We start from the raw sequence: 22,141 nt of genomic DNA, 5'->3' as shown, positions 1-22,141 counted from the left end.
AAGAGCCTAGTAGGTTTTTTGGGAAAGATTATATTCAAATGAAAGCAACTGTTGCATTCTCTTATGTTTCATTTGTATTTTTCTGGTTATTTTTCACTGAATGTTTGACACGATTGTAAAGGTTTGATACAGCTATAAATTCCTTTTCTAATAACAGTAGACTATTTCAAAGTTATTAAATTAGAGACAGAGATAATGGTATTTTTAATAACTTTAAAATGTGAATCTTAAAGTTTTAAAATATACATATTGCATGAACCTTGTAGTTTCACACTTTTATGCTTAAATTTACATATTTCTTTTGAAACATGCTTTATTATTTACTTTCTGATTTGTGTTATAGGAAATGTCACAGTCATTTTCTGCAATCACGTTAGATAACACAGAGGTAAATAACATGATGACTAATGCACAGAGAAATGAAATCCCAGTAGAGGAACTTGGTAAGGTTCCTGAACATAAAATCACCACTAAGGGAACAGCAAATAAAGACAGCAAGGCGAGGAGTTGTTCTGAGAGTTGTTTGAGTGCCCAAGGCAAGTCCTTCCATGACGAGCCTCAAAGATCTCATCCTGAGTCTGGCTCTGATCCCTCCGATCCTGAAACTTTGCATGCAAAGGCAGCTGGTTCAGTTCCACAGGGTTCTGAAGAAAACAAGGTCAAGAGGACATCCTGCATGTATGGGGCAAACTGCTACAGGTATGAAGTGAAATTACAGCTAGCATATAATTCCATTACTTCAACAGCATAATAGCTATGTAGATACATGCTATAGTGTGTTAAAAGCCTAATAAAACCCATTGGCCTAAAGGTTAGGAGCTTTATCATGTTTCTTCTGGTTTGCACTTTCTCAGTATACATTCTGGCAAATCCTGCTGGGGCTTTTAAAATATTGTGGGGGATTAAATGTTTCATTGTAGATATACTGATTAATACAGGGATCTGAACTGGGGAATCCAGACTTGAAAACAGAATCACTCAGATCGAAGTACCTGCTTATGTAATGTCTTATTTAGATGTTGGAAAGATGGCTTCATAAAGAGTTGCTGTATACAGTATAACTCTCAAGAGAATTCTAAGTTGTGTTTAAGCATCTTATATTTGTGCATTTTCCTTTATATTTTTCTAATGGTGCTTTTGAGTCACTGTGATGCCTTCTAAAACAACTGAATATATATTTTCTGGATTGATTGGTTACTCCTATACTTACTTCATTTGATAACACTGTACCATATTTTCTAATTTCATGCTTTGTGAATTAGTTTTAGGCTATAGTTTCTCTCTGTTTATTCTAGCATGTTTATAATTACCCAGCCCTATTTCAGAAGTATTTCTTTGCCATTCCAACTTATCAAACCAAGTATCTTATGAGTACATTCTAGTACAGTTTGTCTTCTATTCAATAGCATATTTATATCACATATTCTGTTAATTTCTCATTCATTGTATCTCTCTTTAAAATGCAGTGCCATTATAACACCTGAATAATTATATTTTTCAATTTCAACAATTATAATTTATGCGTTTATTCACAATTTTGTCTATTTGCAATGGCCTTAGTTCTGCATATGGAACATAATTTATAAACTTGTGAAATGGAAGTATATAAACCTTCTGTTATTTTGGATTTTTGAAAAATCCTGTTTGGTATCTGTATCAGTTCACTAGAGCTGCTATAACAAAATGCCACAGATTGGGTGGTTTAAACAGCAGAAATTTATTATCTCACAGTTCTGGAGGCTGAAAGCCTATGATCAAGGTGTTGGCAGGTTGGGTTTCTCCTGCAGGCTCTCTCCTTGGCTTGCACACAGTGCCTTCTCATTGCGACCTCACGTGGCCTTTTCTCTGTGCATGCACATCTCTGGAGTCTCTTCCTCATCTTATAAGGACATCAGTCATTTTGGAATAAAGCCCTACCCTCATGACCTTATTTAATTTGAATTATCTCTTTAAAGGCTCTGTCTCCAAATATAGTCACATTAGGGGTTAGGGCTTGAACATATAAATTTGGGGGTAGGGAACACAATTCAGTCCATAACAGTGTTTGGCTGGTATTTGTCTTTGTTAAATGTGATTGAATGTTTTATCAAGATCATAATGAATTCATACATATTTGATGACGTTAGTTTTAACCAGTCATAGCTTATGAATAGTTTTTTTACTTTTTCACTAATTTTGATATACGTAATTAATACCTGAGAAATATTTGCCACTGAAATCTTTAAAACAAAATGTTTATATTTGTAACAAAGGGGGGAAAATAACCTATATTGAGTTCTTGTTATATACATCCATCTTAACAATCAGTTAAATGTATCTTTTCTCCAGCCTCAATGCTACTGCTTTAGCTCATGCCATGATCTCTCTGGGACAAGTGAATCATCTCCTAAGTCTCTAAACTTTCTGTCAGGTTCATATTCCTTCCTCATTGTTGCCTGAATGATCTGGCTAAGAAAATAAAAACAAAGATAAGAAAGAAGAGAGAGAAAAAAATCTGACAATATTACTCTCTTTTACAGAATCCTTCAGTGGCTAAAGGCCAGATTTCTTAGCATAGTCTGGAAGACCCTGCACTCCCAGTCATTCTTTGGACGCACCATGCTGTCATGCTGTTGTTAGGTCCTTTGGATGTGCTGTTCCCGTTTCCTCTCTCCTGTCCTGCTTAAAGACACATTCAGTTCCTTTCTTAGTCCTTTTCTAACATGTTCATTCTTCCCTAAATTGCTCATCTTCTATTCTACACAACATTTCCTCGTACACTTTCTAATATTTGATATTAGATCTGATATTTACTATCTAATCATTGATTTCTAATTATTTATTTACATGTTCTGTCTTAATAGAAAATTATTGCTCAGGGGTAGTCTTATTCACTCCCTTGATGTTACGGTATTAACTCCCAAGTCTGTATCTCCAACACAGATTTCTGTACTAAATTTTACATCCAGATAATCACCACTTAAATCACAGGCACTTCAAATTCAACCTGTCTAAAGCAGTCACATCTTATTTCAATCCTTTGTGAAACGAAAAAACAACAAAATAGCATTTAACTTTATAGAAACTGTTGCTTCCAAAAACTTCTTTTTGAAAATTTTGTTCTTCTGGGGCCATATAGTTTTTCTGTTTAATAGCATATGGTTCCATTAGTAAACTGCTTTTAAAAATTGGACAGAAATTGAAATGTCTCTTATTAACTTGTAAGAAATTTATACCTTAATTAAAACTTGTAGATTTTATCTCCATAAGGTCATATAAATTATGAGTTAATAGTCTATAAAATAAGCGTTTTATCTCTAATAAAGGTGATGTGTCTTATTGAGGACCAAAGCTCCCACTGAAAACAACTAGCAAAGCGGAACACTCATGCTTGAGAACATTAGAGGCAGTCAGGACCTTGAGGCTTCTTTTTCTCTTGTGACATTTGCCAATTTTTTAGTGTTCCAGACTGAGGGCTAAAAGGACAGGCAGAGTTTTGGGCAGTCTCATGGAACTTAGGCAACTTTTACATTTCTTGCCTTTGCATTTGGCAAGAAATCTTTGACAGATCCAATGTCATGAAGCTTTCCCCCTGTTTTCTTCTAGAAGTTTTATATTTTAGGTCTTACTTTTATGTCTTGGATACATTTTGAGTTAATTTTGTATATGGTGTAAGGGAAGCGTCCAACTTCATTCTTTTGCATGTGAATATTCTCTTTTTCCAGCACCGTTTGTTGAAAAGAGTATTCTTTCCTTTTGGAATGGTCTTGGCAACTTTGTTGAAAAATCATTTGACCATATAAGCAAGAGTTTATTTTGGGCTGTCTGTTCTCGTCCATGTGTCTATATGCCTGTCTTTATGTTAGTACCACACTGTTTTGATAACTGTAGTTTTGTAATAAGTTTTGAAATCAGGAAGTGTGAAACCTTCAACTTTTTCAAGATTGTTTTCTCCATTTGAGGTCCCTTGAGATTTCACATGAATTTTAGGATGGATTTTTCTATTTCTGCAAAAAAATGTCATTGGGATTTTAATAGAGATTGCTTTAAATCTGTAGATTGCTTTGGGTAGTATTTACATCTTAACAATATTAAGTTTTCCATTCCATGAACATGGGATGTCTTTCCATTTATTTGTGTCTTCTTTAATAGAAATTAAACCTGTGTATGTCTTTCACCTCCTTACGTTTATTTCCTAACTATCTTATTTTAAAATGTTATTGTAAATTGAATTGTTTTCTTAATTTCCTTTCGGGATTGTTCATTACAATTATATAGGAACACAACTGGTTTTTGGGTGTTGATTTTTGTATCCTCCAACTTTGCTGAATTAGTTTATTACTTCTAACAGTACGCCAAAAGTAGAATGTTCACGGCAGTATTATTTATAAAAGCCAATAACTAGAATGAGTCCAAAAGTCTATTAATAGTAGAATGGACAAATAAATTATAGCACTTTCATGCAGTGGAATGTTACACAGTAATAAAAGTATACTACTGTTACATGAAGTAACGTGGAGTAATCATACAAACATAAAAAGTCATTCTCAAAGAAGTACATACTATATATTTCCATTTTAATTCAAATATAGGAAAAACTAATATGTTGTTTGTAACATTGCTTCTCAAAGTATGTTCCAGAGGCCCTTGCAGGTCCTGGTCCCCAAGATGCTTTTAGGAAACCTGTTGGGCCAAAACCATTTTCATAATAATACTTTGTGTGTGTGTGCCTTTTTCACTCTGATTCTCTCACTCACAAATGTACAGTATTCCCAGAGGCTACATGATTTGTGTTAATGATTGAATGCAGAAGCAGATAGGAGGAGAATTCAGATGCCCTCTATTAAGCCAGACATTAAAGAAATTTCCAAAGTATAAAACAATGTCTCCGGGCTTCCCTGGTGGCGCAGTGGTTGAGAATCTGCCTGCCAATGCAGGGGACACGGGTTCGAGCCCTGGTCTGGGAAGATCCCATATGCCACGGAGCAACTGGGCCCGTGAGCCACAATTACTGAGCCTGCGTGTCTGGAGCCTGTGCTCCGCAACAAGAGAGGCCGCGATGGTGAGAGGCCCACGCACCGCAATGAAGAGTGGTCCCCACTTGCCGCAACTAGAGAAAGCCCTCGCACAGAAACGAAGACTCAACACAGTCATAAATAAATAAATAAATAAATAAAAGAACGTGAATTTCTTTAAAAAAAAAAAAAAAAAAAGTCTCCACGAATTTTTTTGGAAGATAGGTATTTACATTAAGATGTGCTATTTATGATAATATGTAAAGGGTTTATTACTATTATAAATTAAATTTATTTTAAAAATTTCTCATTTTTAATTTCTAATAGGTTAACCCACATAAATAAAAGTTCTCTGGAGTTTTAATAGTTTTTTTTCTGAGACTTAAAAGTTTGAGAAACACTGTTGCAGATGACAGGATAGTGGTTACCTTTGGGTAGTAAAATGGGTTTAATGATTCGAAGGGGACATGCAGGGCTTCTAGAATGTTGGTAATATTGTTTTTTATCTTAGCAGAGGGAGTGTAGATGTGTTCACTTTATTAAAAGTCTTTAAACGCTATGTATGCTTATACTATTTATATTATCCTGTATATTCTGTTGCATATAGCCTATATAAAGTACTGTTTGCAGATTGTCCATTGACATTCATGGTCTTCCCCATGTCACCAGAAATTTATTTTGTTACCATGAGAGTTCCGCACTGACTAAATGTCATGTAGCATGTTGGTTCACGTTCTAGAATAATCAGATGTGTATTGTTTGGTTTCCTGCTATATCCTATTAATTATTTTTTTCTAATTTATCTAGAAGTCTACTATATCCTATTAATTATTTTTTCTGACAGTATGTTTATCACTCTCATAGGAAGAATCCTGTCCATTTTCAACACTTCAGTCACCCTGGTGATAGTGATTATGGAGGTGTACACATCACGTGTCAAGGTGAGGCTGATGACCGGCCCGAATGTCCCTATGGAGCATCTTGTTACAGGTACGTAAACCTGAAGTGTTTGGTTATACTCCTTTTCTGCTTAATCTCTGTTACTTATTCAGGAGAAACTGCAGGCAAGCTTCTCATCTCAAGCCTTTAACTTTTAGTTTTTAAACTTCCGTAGGTAATAGGTTTTCATTTTGTTAATAGGTAGGATTGTAATGTTTCTTTTAGATAATTCTAAATTGTTGAAGTTATTAACATCATAAATGCCTAAAATTTTTCCTCATTTCTAACTTTCTAAAGTGTAAATCAGATAATTTAAAAGCTGTCAGTGCTACCCCATTATACCTTCTATGCAGACTCCTTAGTTTGACATAAATCAATTCAGGATGTTATCTCTGCCTCCCTCAACGCCTGCCAGTGCACCATTCTTGCCAGCCCATGAAACTCAATCCTAAAAGGAAACAGTACCTCCCCTCTCTCCTTCCATAGCATCTTGTACTCGTCTGTATCATGCACAGTAGAATTTATCTCATGAGATTGTGTTTAGTTCTTTCCTGGATTGGCTTCTCCTCCAGACAGTAAGTTCCTTGACAGTAAGGACTTTTTTTTTTTAAGCATCTTTATTTCTTTTTTAATTTATTTCCTTTTTATTTATTTATTTTCTTTATTTTTTTGGCTGCATTGGGTTTTAGTTGCGGCATGTGGGGTATTTGTTGAGGTGTGCGGGATCTTTTGTTGCGGTGTGGGCTCTTCCTTGTGGCGCGCGGGCTTCTCTAGTTGTAGAGTACGGGTTTTCTCTCTCTAGTTGTGGCGCTCAGGCTCCAGGGTGTGTGGGCTCTGTAGTTGTGGCACGCAGGGTACAGAGAGCATGGGCTCTGTAGTTTGCAGCACGTGGGCTCTGTCATTGAGGAGCGCAAGCTCAGTAGTTATGGCGTGTGGGCTTAGTTGCCCCGTGGCATGTAGGATCTTAGTTCCCTGACCAGGGATAGGACCCACGTCCCCTGCATTGGAAGGCAGATTCTTTACCACTGGACCACCAGGGAAGTCCCTCCAGTAAGGACTTTTTTATCTGCAACTTTGTTGAATGAATGAATGAACTTGAAATAAATCAAACTACCAAAGAAAGAAGTAGGATTCCATTCTTAGAGAGCTTTAATTCTAGACAACTGTCTTTCTTAGATAATTTTGGAATACAGGTTACTGAACTACTGCCGTTTTTGAAATTGTTGTTATTTCTATGATTTGGTTTTCAATAAGAAGGCAGAGTATATGCCCAGTAGTGGGATTGCTGGGTCATATGGTAGTTCTATTTTTAGTTTTTTAAGGAACCTCCATACTCCATACTGTTCTCTATAGTGGCTGTATTACATAGTGGCTGAATTTACATTCCCACCAACAGTGCAGAAGGGTTCCCTTTTCTCCACACCCTCTCCAGCATTTATTGTTTGTAGATGTTTTGATGATGGCCATTCTGACTGGTGTGAGGTGATACCTCACTGTAGTTTTGCTTTGCATTTCTCTAATAATTAGTGATGTTGAGCATCTTTTCATGTGCCTCTTGGCCATCTGTATGTCTTCTTTGATGAAATGTCTATTTATGTCTTCTGCCCATTTTTTGATTGGGTTGTTTGTTTTTTTGATATTGAGCTCCATTGTATATTCTTGCCTTCTTTATCAAAGATAAGGTGACCATATGTCACCTTATTCGGGTTCCACGTAAGTTAAGCGAAAAAATCCTCCTTGACCTTTTTTCCGCATGCAATTCTCTACTTAAATATAACAAAAACGTTTCGTTTTTAAAACAAATTGTGACAGGCAATGAAAAGTGTACACTGTACACTTTTTTCGTACAGTGGATACTGTACAATAATGTGGGACAGAAGAGATCGTGGGGCAAGTGAAATGAACCACCACTAACCACACCAAAGGCTGGTCTTCATCCAAAGAAGGTGATGTTGTGTATATGGTGAGAGTCCTCTATTATGAGCACCTTCCGGAAAACCAAACGATTAATTCCAACAAGTACTGCTCCCAATTAGACCAACTGAAAACAGCACTCGACAAAAAGCATCCGGAATTAGTCAACAGAAAACACATAATCTTCCTTTAGGATAATGCATGACTGCATGTTTCTTTGATGACCAAGCAAAAACTGTTAGAGCTTGGCTGGGAAGTTCTGATTCATCCGCCATATTCACCAGACATTGCACCTTCAGATTTTCATTTATTTCGGATTTTACAAAATTGTCTTAATGGAAAAAATTTCAGTTCCCTGGAAGACTGTAAGAGGCACCTGGAACAGTTCTTTGCTCAAAAAGGTAAAAAGTTTTGAGAAGATAGAATTATGAAGTTGCCTGAAAAATGCCAGATGGTAGTGGAACAAAACAGTGAATATGTGTTCAGTAAAGTTCTTGGTGGAAATGAAAAATACGTCTTTTATTTTTACTTTAAACACCGAAGAAACTTTTTGGCCAACCCAATACTATGATACCATTATTAAATAAATCTTTAATATCTCAATATTCTGTCAGGTATCCCAATTCCCTTATAGTCTCATAATATTTTTTTTTCCTTTTGTATCTTTGCATCCAGATCCAGTTAAGGTCCATGTATGACAAAAAGTGGCCATGTTTCTTAAGTTATTTAATCAATAGGTTCCTCTTTGTTTTTTCCCTTGCAATATATTTGTGTAAGAAAGCTGACCATTTGTACTGAGGAGTATCCCTTAGTCTGGATTTTGCTGATTGCATTACCAAATTGTCATTCATTAGGTTCCGTTGTATTTCCTCATAATTGATGGTTAGAAGCTAGTTATGTGTTTGTTACAGATCTCTTACTTCTAGTAGTACTTTGTCTCTGAAACACTACCTGAGTTAGAGATTTCACTCGGCCTTTTTGAAGATTCAGATTCAGAAGTTAAGCCTCTCAGACCTCCCAGGAACTCAGCAAATATTTCTTGGGAAAAATCAGCCTTGTGTTTGGGGTTCCTTTAGTTTCTAGACTGTTGTGACAACCCCATGAGATCATGATAAGCTGTACTAATTTCTCTTTCCTACAATAGTGTGCCTCCACTTGGTCCAAATCTTATCCTTAGCCCACACTAAGAATTGTCAAAGGCTTCTACGGAAGAAAGGAGTCAGTTATTGTCAGCTCACCTAGGAAGCACTTTTTCCTCTTTGGAATTTTAGATAATATAAAATTCTCGTTGCTCCCACAATTCTCTCATAAATATATTTTTAACCATTTATCAGGGTTTTTTTTCTAGTTGTTAAAACAAGAGTATTGGTCTGCCATGATGTCCTGCACCCTTTTCAGAAGCAAAATACAAATACGCCTATTCTCGAGGAGAATAAAAACAAAAGGCAAAGCCTTGCTAAGAATAATGATGTCAAAAATTGCTGCCTTTATTTCATCAGTCTCTTTAAATGGGGGCAGAGTAGGGAGTAGTCAAGAGAAATTATTCAAAGGCCAGTGACTCACATGTACTAGTAGAAACTTTCATATCTATATTTAAATATATTTACATGTATGTATATTGTATTTTTCTTTTTCATCTGTTGAGCTGCTTGGTGTCCTTGTTTCCACTTGAAGATAAAATCTTAAGATTTTTTTCTCCCTCATTAATTTTAATGACAGTTCAGAGAGACTCTTGGAGAATGTTAGATATGATTGCTTACTCTGACTACTGTTTTACAAATAAGGGAATGGAAACAAAGAAAGATTGAGTTGCCTAAGACTGCAAAGCTAGCGAGCTCAAAACCAAGTCTCCTCCCTCCTCCAGTCCAGCATTTCTCTGTGTTGTGGCCTGATTCCACCATTGTTAGCGCTTCTAAAGTATTGATAGTGCTTGCCTTTTTAGCCACATGGCAAAATAATATTTTGGAGTTAAAAAAAAACAAAACCCAGATAAAGTACTTTGAAGAAATCGTGAATTTTTCAAATCAACAAGATACTAGAAACTAGATTGTAGAAGCATGATATATATTTATATATCCTTTCTTGTCACATGATCATTTTTAGTTAGGCAAAAAACACATCTAGTAAATTTATGTTGTATCATTTCTATAACTAAATTGATATAATGTTGTGCGCTATTTTTTCTTTAACAATCTTGATTTGCAAGAATAAATTATTTTTTTAGCCATATACTGTTTAGTGCTGTTAAAAAATGATTTAAAGAAGACAGTTTGGGTGATACAAATTAACTTTAACACTTTATGAAGCAGACAGTCTCCATTTGGAGAAGTGCAACATGGGGCAGAAGACAGGAAGTTTTTATAGGATGAAGAATAAAGAACAAGGAAGAGGAAAATAGAAAATGTCTGATTGGCTGGGGGCCCCATAGTCAACCTTGTTTGGGGTGAGAAGGAACAAAGAAATAAGTATAGAGCCCAGAGTTGGTTTGGCCTGTGGGGATTGGCTGACTGGATACACGGTGTCTCTGGTCAGGCAGAGCATTTACAGGGACCTGAAAATTATCTTAAGTTTCAGTTTGCTGACATGGCACCCTAGGCAGGAGTGGCTCCATCTTGGTCCTAGATGTTTGTTTCAACAGCGCTAGAATATAAGCCTACTGTATCAGAATGATAAAATGTTCTAAATTAGCTTGCTTAAAAGCAAGTTTTTATGTAAATGCATGCCAGATTTTTCCTGTAGCCATAGAAGAAAAATATTGAAGCCTCACTGATCATAAAATAACCCACGAAATCATCCAGAAATTAATATATTTAGAAAAGTAAAGATATATATGTTCTAAAAGTAAAGTTGTGATAAGCCTGTATTCCACGATGGTTGACACATTTGGAAGAGAGATGAAATTCATGAGCTAAAACATCTTTGTTTGCTTTTTATCTTTAAAAATTTGCCTTCACAAAACAGGATAAGAATTATTCTCAAGTAAAAACAAGTATTCTCTCAAGTGAAATACTAGGTTGGCTTTTAATTTGTTTGCTTCCCAATCTTACCTTCTAATCCCTTGAATGTGTCCAAGTCAGTTTCTCGTTTTGATAAATCTAGGTGATCTCAAATGTTGTATAATACATTAAATAATCTTAATCTTATACTGTGTCAGCTACCTAAATTTATATGGTATTGTTTTGTAGTTACAAGTATTGTCATCTGTGGTCAAAGTTTTTATCACTAAAGAGCAAATATGCAAACATAAAACTGTACATACATGGGTATACCTGATTTTCAGACATTTCATCCAATGAGTAAAACATGAGTAAAATAGAAAAACAGATATGGCTCACATATTAATAAATGTATTCTATAGTAAAAATAAAGATTCCCATAGCCCATATAATATAGGAGGTTGATGTTGAAAAAAGGATCTTTAATTATTAAATTTTATTTTTTCTAAAACTACAGGCATTATTAATATTTTCTCTGACATTATACTTCTAAAAATCTAACAAAATTAAATCAACTTGAAAAATGATAATTTGAAAGAACTAGTTGTTATCATTTTCAGTATCTCACGCATTTAACCAGTTTTTTTCCCTTTGTGCTGTACACTGCAGCCTGTCAGAAGACTCGTTCTGTTTAATGCATTTGATTAGCTTAAGGTACTTGTCTAAATTAGAACATTAGATACTTAATGTCCAGGATAATGCAGTGATTGCTGTGCTTGCCTCTGACTCACTTCCTCTGGTGCATAATAGGATTTTTTTCAGTGCATTACTCCTGTTCTTATTTGTTAAATTAAGCACTAAACTTAGAATATGTATACACTAAAATGAACAGAATCCATCTTCAACCAGCTTAGTGTAAAAATGTAAAGTCAAACACGTATATTGTCTTAGATTTATAAAACCTTAGGCAGGCATGTATCATACAAATGAAAGTGTTGTTGCCTTCATGTTTTCCGGAAGCCAATGCCCCATTTTTTTTTTATTAATTATAATACCTTCTAAGAGGGATGACGTAAGGAAGTGTATCAGTGATCAACTATAAGTGCTCTCATTGTAGTGAATCTGCAGTATGATCTGTATAGTGTGAAAAAACATAAGTGTTTTTGCCACAAGCATAATTCGTTGATATTAAAATTACTATCTTTTTTTATTTGTTGATCCAGATTTATAGCTATGATCTAGTCTTTTGCTATTTTCTCTTTTATTTTCAAAGTGTTCCAAGTTATTGCAGTATTATCTTAATTGATCCTATATGCCAATGTACACCTTAAACTACAAGATACTGATTTTTAGAAGCTGCTTAATAAAAAAATAGGAATGTGTGTGTTTAGTGTAAATTCATATTATATTATTTGAGGCAAAATAAATAGGTTTTAATAGGGAAACTCTAATTGCCTCGTAGCTGAGATTCCCAGAATCAGTCATGTGAGGCTGTCGATTATTTTATTTGTAGTTAAGAATAATCAAAGTTGATCGCATTTTTATAGGCTCTGCATATATAGGAAGTAACCTGTCATCACTTACCACGCTTACAGTTTTTTAATCATGTGTAAGAATACAATCTTAGAAGAAAGTATCTTACAGTAAATGTTAATCGCTGGCTGCACGGTTTTACCTGAGACTTGGCTATAAATTTTTGTTTAACTTCATTTAGAAATAGCAGTAACAACAACAAAAAAGAGGTAGCAGTAGCAACATTGCTACTTGACATGTAATGTGTCATGTAGCCTTGACAAAATGTGCTGGAGTGTCTTCTGTGGTTTTGTTTTTCTTTCTCCTTTATTTGAATATACATTCTCTTTCATATTAATGTTAGTGTTAATTGCACATGTATACAAATTTTCAGAGCTCTCTTGGCAGAGATAGTAAATTGTAATGATTTTCAATTAGCAGATTGACTACTTTCTCTTATTTTATGCTGGCTTACTCTTTCAGTATTTAATACAGACCATATTTGTTAATTTTCCTTTTTCTCCTAAATTTGAGACTTAAATATTTGGAAACATAGGATTCATGTTTTTGCTTTAGGTTTTAAAATAAGTGTTGAATTTCAGAAGTACAAGATAAATTATTTTGGAATGAAAACAAACATATAGTATCATCATTTATTCATTGAGTGGATATTGAGCATCTGATGTACTAGTCAGTTTTATAGAAGTTGATGTAAAACAGTACTTTAGGTTCATTTTAAAATTTTGAGTGGTAGGTTTGGTATTAAGTTATCACATTTTTGGAAGTAAACAAAAATAAAAATTATTATTCTGTTCTTGTCACTGCCTAGTTAATCTTTAGGTAGCTCTTTATGATGGAGAGATAATGGGTTTTTAAATTAGCAGACTTAGGTTCTAGTTATGGTTATGCCAATTCTGTAGCAAAACTTTGAATGTCGTTTGATTTACCTAGGCTTCAGTTCCTCATGAAAACAAGAAGGTTGGATCATTTGTGCTCTGGGGGCCTCCATTCAACAGTGGGGAAGTCTAGAACAGAGAGAAATATAGTCATATTCATAAAGTCAGATCAGTTACATTCATGGCCACTCTTCCTTAGCCTTCTTTGCTGCCTCCTTTTTCCCACCTGTAATTATTACTGAGCCCCAGAGTTCAGTTCTTTGATCCTTTCCCTTCTGACTCCCTAGGTGAGCTAATTCAGGGTAATGGCTTCAGACTCAAATGTTTAAATGCCTGCACTTGGTTATAAAATAGGTCAAACTTATATCAGAAACAGACCTCTTGATTTTTGTCATGAAAACAACTCTTTCCCAAGTGTTCTCCACCTTTGTAAATGACTTCACCATTCACATAGTGTTTAGGCCCCAAACCAAGACGTGCCCTTGATTCTTCTCTTTTCATCACATCACGCGTTCAGTCCATCAGCAGTTCTTGCCATTTCAACCTTTAAATACATTAAGAACCTGACCATTTCCTACTTCCTCTACTTCAGTCGTCTTAGTCATAACCACCATCATCTCTGACCTGGTGTACCGCAATAGCTTCTTAACTGATATCCTTGTTTCTTTTCTTGCCCCTTAATAGTTCATTTTCCACACAGCAACCAGAGCAGTTCTCTAAAAATAAGTCATATCATGTTGATTTCTTACTCAGAATCATCCGATAGCCTCCCACAAAGCTCTTTACCATGGCTTACAAGTTCTTCTCTGACTTCATTGCCTACTCTTTTCCTTCTCCCTCATTCTCCTTGAGCTATACAAATCTATGTTTTTCCAAATACCCTAGGGCCATAGCAAATTTGAAGACATTTTTTATTTTCTCTTACTGAGTGTTCTTCCTTCAGATATGTATTTGTTATTCATGTGTCTATATCATTAAGACTAGAAATGCTTTGGAAAATGTATATTTTAAAATGTAACAGCTCATAAAAACCTGGTGTAGTTATGGGTGTATACGTCTATCTTTAGAACTCAAAGATTAAAAAAAAGTCAAAAAACAGGATTTTGAGGACTGCTGAGTTACAGAAAATGCTATTTGTGGAAAAGGTTGATGTAAATCTTTTATGAATGAATTCTAAGTATTTCCATTCATTATTAGGAAAAAGTCCTGGGTGGAATTTTGCATTGTCCTTGAAAGTTATTTCAGATGTTCATATGTCCCCAAAGAGCTGTACAGTATTGCCACTTAGCCTTAACCCAGGGTTATATGAAAAAGACTTTCTGCTTTATTATTAATAACTGATTTTTAAAAATAGGATATGCATGGGCAAATGTTATAAAGTATTCTATAAATATGTGAAATGCAATTGGGGAAATATTCAACAATAATAATTATATGTATTATTGAAGGAAAAATTCAGCTTTCTAGTATTAGTTGGCAATTACTTTTACTGGCACATAGAATTTTTAGACATTGTTGGCTATCTTAAAGTAAAATTGATTTCTGTTTCTATAAAAATAGTTGACACCTGTAAAATGCTTAATGGCCTACAAATGTTTATGCACATCACTTCATTTAATGCTTCAAACAACCCTGTGTGAGGTAGGCAGTATTTTCCCTGCTTTACAGATGAGGAAGTGGAGACTTGGTCACAGGACTTGCCCTGAATCACATAACCAGTAAACAGTGTAGTTTGAATTCAGACTCGGTTCTTCTGATCTCGAAACCTGAACCCCTTCCACAGCATAATGCTGGTGATCTAAAGTTTAACAAGCCAGATGAGAACTGGTCCAAGTCACAGTGGCATCTGTCTCTTAAGCGTCTGTGAAGGACACTCTGTGTTCCTGTTAACCGGAGTGATTGATTGACTAGAGCTAAGTGTCCTATGATGCTGAGCAGTCAGTATCTCAGGAACCTGATTGCAGTGGAGTCTGCTTAATATGGTTGTCGGATTTTCATTGTTTCCTGCGGAAGTAATATGAATTGTTAATGGCAGGAAATTCTAACATACTTTAGTCCTAGGTTTGTGTAAAAAGCTTCCCGAGTACTTTGATTATTAACTTTGTAGGTGTGAATGCAGAGCAATTTCAGCACATTGACATTCTTTTCAGCCTAATGAGAATAGGCATTCCTTGGCTTATATCCAACAGAAAAACTGCCTTTCAAAGGATAGACTTCTAAAAACATCACGATCCATGGATTACAATTTCCAAAAAAAAAAAAAAAAAATTAACATTAATGTAGGAAAACTCATCAGTCTAGAAGTTATTAGAAATCGTGTTTTGTACCAACCAATGAGAATTTTAAACTTTGGTTTGTATTGCAAATGATTTTTTTTTTTTAAAGATTGACATTTTTATTTTATTTATTTATTTATTTATTTATCTGTCTCCGTTGAGTCTTCTTTGCTGTGCCCGGGCTTTCTCTAGTTGCGGGGAGCGGGGACTACTCTTCGTTGCTGTGCGCAGGCTTCTCATTGCGGTGGCTTCTCTTGTTGTGGAGCACAGGCTCTAGAGCGCAGGCTCGGTAGTTATGGCACACGGACCTAGTTGCTCTGCAGCATGTGGGATCTTCCCAGACCAGGGATCAAACCTGTGTCCCCTGCATTGGCAGGTGGATTCTTAACCACTGCGCCACCAAGGAAGTCCCACAAATGATTCTTTCAAGTTTTTTTCAACAATCATTTTCTTAAGAAATAATACTATAGGTAGCAAAAACAAGTGTCTTTTTTCCTCTTAAATAGGAAAATAGAAAATATTTGATCATTTTGGAAACTCACGTAAAAGCTCAATTAAAAAAAAACTCTTTTTGAAGGAAAGGAGTTGATTATATTGTAGTAGGTAGATAATTTGTGAAAAGTATAGTTGAATGCCACCTTGTAAAAGGTACTCTTGTGCTATAAAAGATATTCAAAAATGTAAGAAAAACGCATGACCTCCAGCAGCTCATTTGACAGATGATGAGATAATACGCGTGCGCACACACACACACACACACACACACACACACACAAACATTTGTGTTGAAAATTTAGATGACGGTATAAGAAATTATGTGGTAAATACCAAATGGTGGATATGGACAAGATGTTCTGGAGATATTTCCCAGTAATTATCAGAGTTGTTTTCCTGCACAAGGTACTTAGACAAGCAGTGTAGAGTTAGAAGAATATTCTTGGCAAAAAGGCTGTGAGCAGTATGGAGATTCCTTAAAAAACTAAAAACAGAACTACCATACGACCCAGCAGTCCCACTACTGGGCATATACCCTGAGAAAACCATAATTCAAAAAGAGACATGTGCTACAATGTTCATTGCAGCTCTATTTACAATAGCCAGGTCATGGAAGCAACCTAAGTGTCCATCAACAGATGAATGGATAAAGAAGATGTGGCACATATATACAATGGAATATTACTCAGCCATAAAAAGAAATGAAATTGAGTTATTTGTAGTGAGGTGAATGGACCTAGAGTCTGTCATGCAGAGTGAAGTAAGTCAGAAAGAGAAAAACAAATACCGTATGCTAACACATATATATGGAATCTAAAAAAAAAAAAGGTCATGAAGAACCTAGGGGCAAGACGGGAATAAAGATGCAGACCTACTAGAGAATGGACTTGAGGACACGGGGAGGGGTAAGGGTAAGCTGGGACAAAGTGAGAGAGTGGCATGGACATATATACACTACCAAATGTAAAATAGATAGCTAGTGGGAAGCAGCCGCATAGCACAGGGAGATCAGCTTGGTGCTTTGTGACCACCTAGAGGGGTGGGATAGGGAGGGTGGGAGGGAGGGAGACGCAAGAGGGAAGAGATACGGAGATATATGTATATGTATAACTGATTCACTTTGTTATAAAGCAGAAACTAACATGCCATTGTAAAGCAATTATACTCCAATAAAGATGTTAAAAAAAAAAAAAAAAAGGCTGTGAGCAAGTGCCTATAAATGGCAAAAAATTAAAAACTTTTTTCCCAAAGTAGAAATGAAGGATTGGGCTGCAAATAAAGGTGGAGGGACCTTGAAGGAGAGGATAATTTAACATTCAGAATACTTAACTACTTTACATTTAAATTGCTATGTAAACAAAACACGCCTAAAATTTGTTTTTGAGTATGTGCTTTTGCACATAAATGTGATGATACATTTTTGTTTCTGCTTTGGCTCATTTTCTTATTGAAGTCTATCTATTCTGTGAGTTATAGCATCAAGAAAGAATAAAGTATTTTTGAAAATACCCCAAAACAGGAAACTTTTGAACCTGTCCCAGAGGATATTTTTTCTTCATTTTCAATGAATTAACCAGCAGAATCTCTATTGATATTAATTAATTAATACTTTTGTTTTAAATTGGAAGTTTGATCTCTAAGTTAAATGTGGAAAAGTACCAACTCAGCTAGTTTCTTCTGGTCTACATTGCAGTCTTAACATCTGCCTTTTAATGAAAATAGCAAGTTCTCTTAGGAAAGGATGGAAGCTATTAGCAGAACCTCAGAGAAACAGCTTTTCCCCCTCTAAGGCAGATGGGAATCTGCACATGGAGCTGAAATTTTCTGAGCACAAAATTTCATAACACATATTTCTGCTCTTCCTTTTTGCAATATACCAGTGTAAACTTTTTTCCCTATTCGTTTATTCTGAAATGGCTTGCCTTTTCCTAGGTAGTGTGTGAGGTTAGATTATGTAAATGGAATATGTGAGTGCACCTGTGGATGTGTACCAAGATGATGGGGAACCACCTTCTGCAACTTTTGGGTTGAACCATTACCTCCATCCCCACCATGGTTTCTTTCTTTTTTTTTTTTTTTAATTGGGGTATAGTTGTTTTACAGTGTTGTGTTAGTTTCTACTGTACAGTGGAGTTCCCTGTGCTACACAGCAGGTTCTCATTAGTTATCTATTTTATACATATTAATATATACATGTCAATCCTGATACTGTGTCTTCATTTGGCCTTTTAAAAAAGTTACTCTTCCTTTCAATCTTGCTAGCCTGACAGTGGATGTCCACAGTCTTTTAACTGGTATTTGGTACACAAACTGTACTTGTCTCCATTAACTCACTTGGTTTCATTTCTATACTTGTTTTTAAAGTCTGACATTTAGTTACTTGAAAGTTTCTAAAGCAGCTTTTGAAGGAGGCTCCAGTAGCAAACAATTAAGACCATATTGAACTTTTCAATAATCCTGCTCTGTTAAGGGCAAAGCAGGAAAAGGTTAGGACTTCTTGGTACCTGAAGCAAACATGTATTAAAAGGAAGGAGAAAAAGCCTTAAATCTCAAATGACTGTAGATAGATAATAATAATAATGAGGCATCTGTGTAGAATGTTAACACTTGAAGAATCTTGATGAAGATATATGGAATTTCTGTGTACTAATCTTGCCACTTTTCAGTAGTTTGACATTTTTTCAAAATAAAAAGTTTCTAGTATATTTTACCACAATTAAAAAAAAAAAGATTTTAAAAAGGTTACCAAAAACAATGTCAAAGGATCAGCAATTTTTTCCAGATTATTGATGAAAAATACCTTTGGTATTAATGTCCCCCATTTTTCTGTTCTACCTCCCCTGATGTCCAACATTAATTGTACTTTAATAAAGACTGAATTAAACAAGTTAGTAGTGACCTGTGCCAGCATGTTCAGTAAGGAAAGATCTTCCCACAAAGCATCATGGCAGCTTTGTTCATTTGCAGCTCCCTTCATCACGTTTAAGTTATCCAGTTTATTTCTTTCAACTTTGAAGTTTCTTTTCCATCAAAAGGTCAAATTTGGGTTAATTACCCCAAACACACAATCTTTTGGGGAATCTTTTTCCCACTTTTCAAAACTATTGAGTTATGACCCCAGTTAATTGTGTGGTTACACTCTCGTACTGTGTTTAATGCTCATATTGTAGGAAAAGTTACCCCAAAAGAAGAGATGTTAGCAATAAGAAATGTCGCTGACACCTGACACAGAGTCTGGCATGTAATAAGTGGCCCATGCCTATTTCCTGGACCACTGATGAATGAATCAGTGGCTAACATTAATTACTTACTGCCTACTATGCCCTTAAACTGAGGACTTAATTGTGTATTACTCCTGAATCCTCACAACAGCTTCATATGAACTGTATACCTCAGCACATGTCTACCGTCAGCGCTCCCCGGCTCTCCTTTGTCAGTCCCCTAGGAGAAAGGTACCCACCAAGTGGGTCATGATCAACCAGTTGCTGCTTTGGGGTTTTGCTGCCTGGGTAGTTTTGTACTTTGTGGAGAATGTGTTGTATACACAGTGTACCCAAACATTTGTTTAATGAAATGATAGAAGCGATCATCAATATATATAATCAAAAGTAGATATTCAAACAGTAGTTTCTGTTTGACTTTGGGATATGTTATTATAAATTTCTCGATGCAAACTGACTTTCTTGTTTTCTCATAACAGTTAATTGGTGTTCTTTGGAGAGACATGACTTACATGCTTTTGTCTTTGGATTCTAGAAGAGCCTTAGAAGTATCCTTTTAGATATTACACACACACACACACACACACACACAATTTGATATTTTGTGTTATATACTTTACTAATTTACCTCATATCTTTATACATGTGATATATGGCATTGACATTTTAGAAATACAGTATATTGTATTATATTTTATTTGTCTCATACTGCCTTTCTGTAGAATGTCAGTCATGAGGGCAGCACTTTATCTGGTTCATCACTCTGTCTTTGCATCTAGAAGTATGCCTGGCATGGAGTAGGCACTCAGTAAATGTTGTAATTAAAAAGCAAATGCTTTGTACAGCACGGTGACTATAGTTAACAGCAACAACAATAACAAAGCAAATGCTTTTCTATAGAGGTTTACTGCTAATTTTATTCATAGGTTAATGAGTGCTCTAGTTTAATTTAAATAGTCCTATTCCTTTTCAGTGATTGTCAAACTAGACCTTATATTTGCTTTCTTTCTTTTTTTTCCCTTTTTTTTTTTTTTTAAGGAAGAATCCCCAGCACAAGATAGAATATAGACATAGTGCATTTCCAGGTAAGTAATTTTACTTCAGGAAACTCCAAATGAAACCTTCAAATGGATTCTCCTGTTAAACCTAGATACAGTTTCCAGTTATTGTGAATTTTTTAAATCTCTGCTTCTGTGAATTTGTTGAATTGCTGATTTTAATAATTTTCTTAGATTTAATAACTGATGAGTTTTTATATAGCAGATGTTTTCTACAATCATTGTCCAACAATATATATTTGCCTTGGTATCTGTTATGATTCTTTTGTTTGCAGGTACCTTAAAACAAAATCTCAAACTGGCCTAAATGATAAAGAGATCATATTGGCTTCTATAACTGAAAAGTCCAGAAGTCAGGCTAGATTAGACAAGATCTGTTGCTTTGGCTCATTAATAATGTCAATAATGTCACCAACAACCCAATTTCCTTCCATCATCCTGTCTTTAGAGGGGTGATTTTTATCCTAAGACTGGCTCCTCTCCCCACCAAGGAACTATATGCATCCTTATTCAACTGGCTAAACTCCATTTAACATGGTAAACTCCCCATGTTTACACGTAAGGAGAGAGAGAGAACAACTTTGACTCTCGCTATTCCTAGGAAAAATCATAAAATTAACTTTTTTTAAACTGGCTTAGGTTACATTCTTATTCTTGAATTAATCACTGTGACCACTGATTAGTTTGTTCCACCCTTGGAACCAAGGCAGAGTCCCTTTCTTCAGAACCACAGGGATCCCCAGTAGAAACTAGTTTTGGGGAAGAAGAAGGGGAGATAGACACCAGAGATGCAACTATCGAATGACCGTCCGTCCTGTTTACATCAGTCTGTTTTACCTTCTGTTTCCCCTGCTTCTGAACTCTAATATTTTTTCCCTTTAACAAATTCTGGCTTCTTTGTGTCATTTATATAATGCAGAGGCCAATTCAGCATCCAGTATTTCTGCCCACAGAGTGAGAGAATAAAATGTACTATCCAGGCTATGCTCACTTGCCTTTGTATGTGTATAAACACAGCCAACTTGTAACCAAGTGATGAAAATAATTAATTTCACCACAAGGGAATTCTATTTGCTCTTTCTTATTGAAACACACTTCAGTGCTTTAATACTCCAGATACAGATTTAATCACTTTATCTGAGCTAATATGGTACAGAGTTTATATGTTATACTTTTCTTTATTGGGGCTGTATCTAAAGCTATAGCATTTATGGTTGTTAAATTAACTTTCCTTTGAACAATAATGTAATAATATTTGATTAAAACTCTATTTTATTGACAAATTTCAACACTGCCCCATGAAAGAGCATTTGACACATTTGTATATCTTTACAGAACTAGGAACCATTTTCCTAAAACCGTCAATATTCATCATATGGCATAGTTAAAAGTATCTGAATTTTCTTTGAAAAATCTCTTTGAATTATCATTGAAGTGTCTTCTGAATGAAGAACATATTTTTAGAACAATTAACTTTTCTTAAGAACAACTGTTTATTTTGTTGGAAAGACAGTTTTTTTTTTAAGTATGATATTTTAATGTAACAGTTTAGCCTTATACATTTAATATACTTTCAAGAGTTGTTATGTGGTAATATAGTCAGAATATCTCTTCCTACTCTAAAAACCTATAAATTAAGGTATCTGGGGTATTTAAAATATTAAATGTTGAGGTCTCATATTTCTTAATTTAGAGATATCTAAAATAAAATTCTAACATACTTGTTTTTCTTATTTCCCAAATCTTAAAGTTTAACATTACCCAAGATCTTAATCTGATTTATGTAACAGTTCATTTACTCATTCACTCATTTATTCATTTATTATGTGTCTTCCAAGTGAGCAAAGTTACAGAGATACATGAGAACCAGCTCTGGCTCTACATGCTTGGGGTGAGATGC

At 35.1% G+C, this 22,141-nt stretch overlaps 1 protein-coding gene across 8 annotated transcripts in view; it reads left to right on the top strand.

Annotated features, from left to right (window-relative positions):
• APLF (aprataxin and PNKP like factor) overlaps positions 1-22,141 on the top strand; it is a 118,924-nt gene that overhangs the window by 89,434 nt on the left and 7,349 nt on the right. For 6 of the 8 annotated variants that reach the window (XM_082426046.1, XM_082426051.1, XM_082426047.1 and 3 more), the window contains exons 7-9: positions 344-699; positions 5,859-5,984; positions 20,222-20,268. In XM_082426046.1, coding sequence (XP_082282172.1) covers positions 344-699; positions 5,859-5,984; positions 20,222-20,268 — 529 coding nt within the window. The remainder of the gene's footprint in view (positions 1-343; positions 700-5,858; positions 5,985-20,221; positions 20,269-22,141) is intronic. The other 2 variants (XM_082426052.1, XM_082426053.1) reach the window with 2 other exon arrangements.

Source organism: Balaenoptera physalus (assembly GCF_965194825.1).
Source record: "Balaenoptera physalus genome assembly, chromosome: 15".
Taxonomy (NCBI): domain Eukaryota; kingdom Metazoa; phylum Chordata; class Mammalia; order Artiodactyla; family Balaenopteridae; genus Balaenoptera; species Balaenoptera physalus.
This window is presented reverse-complemented; position numbering and strand designations above follow the sequence as displayed.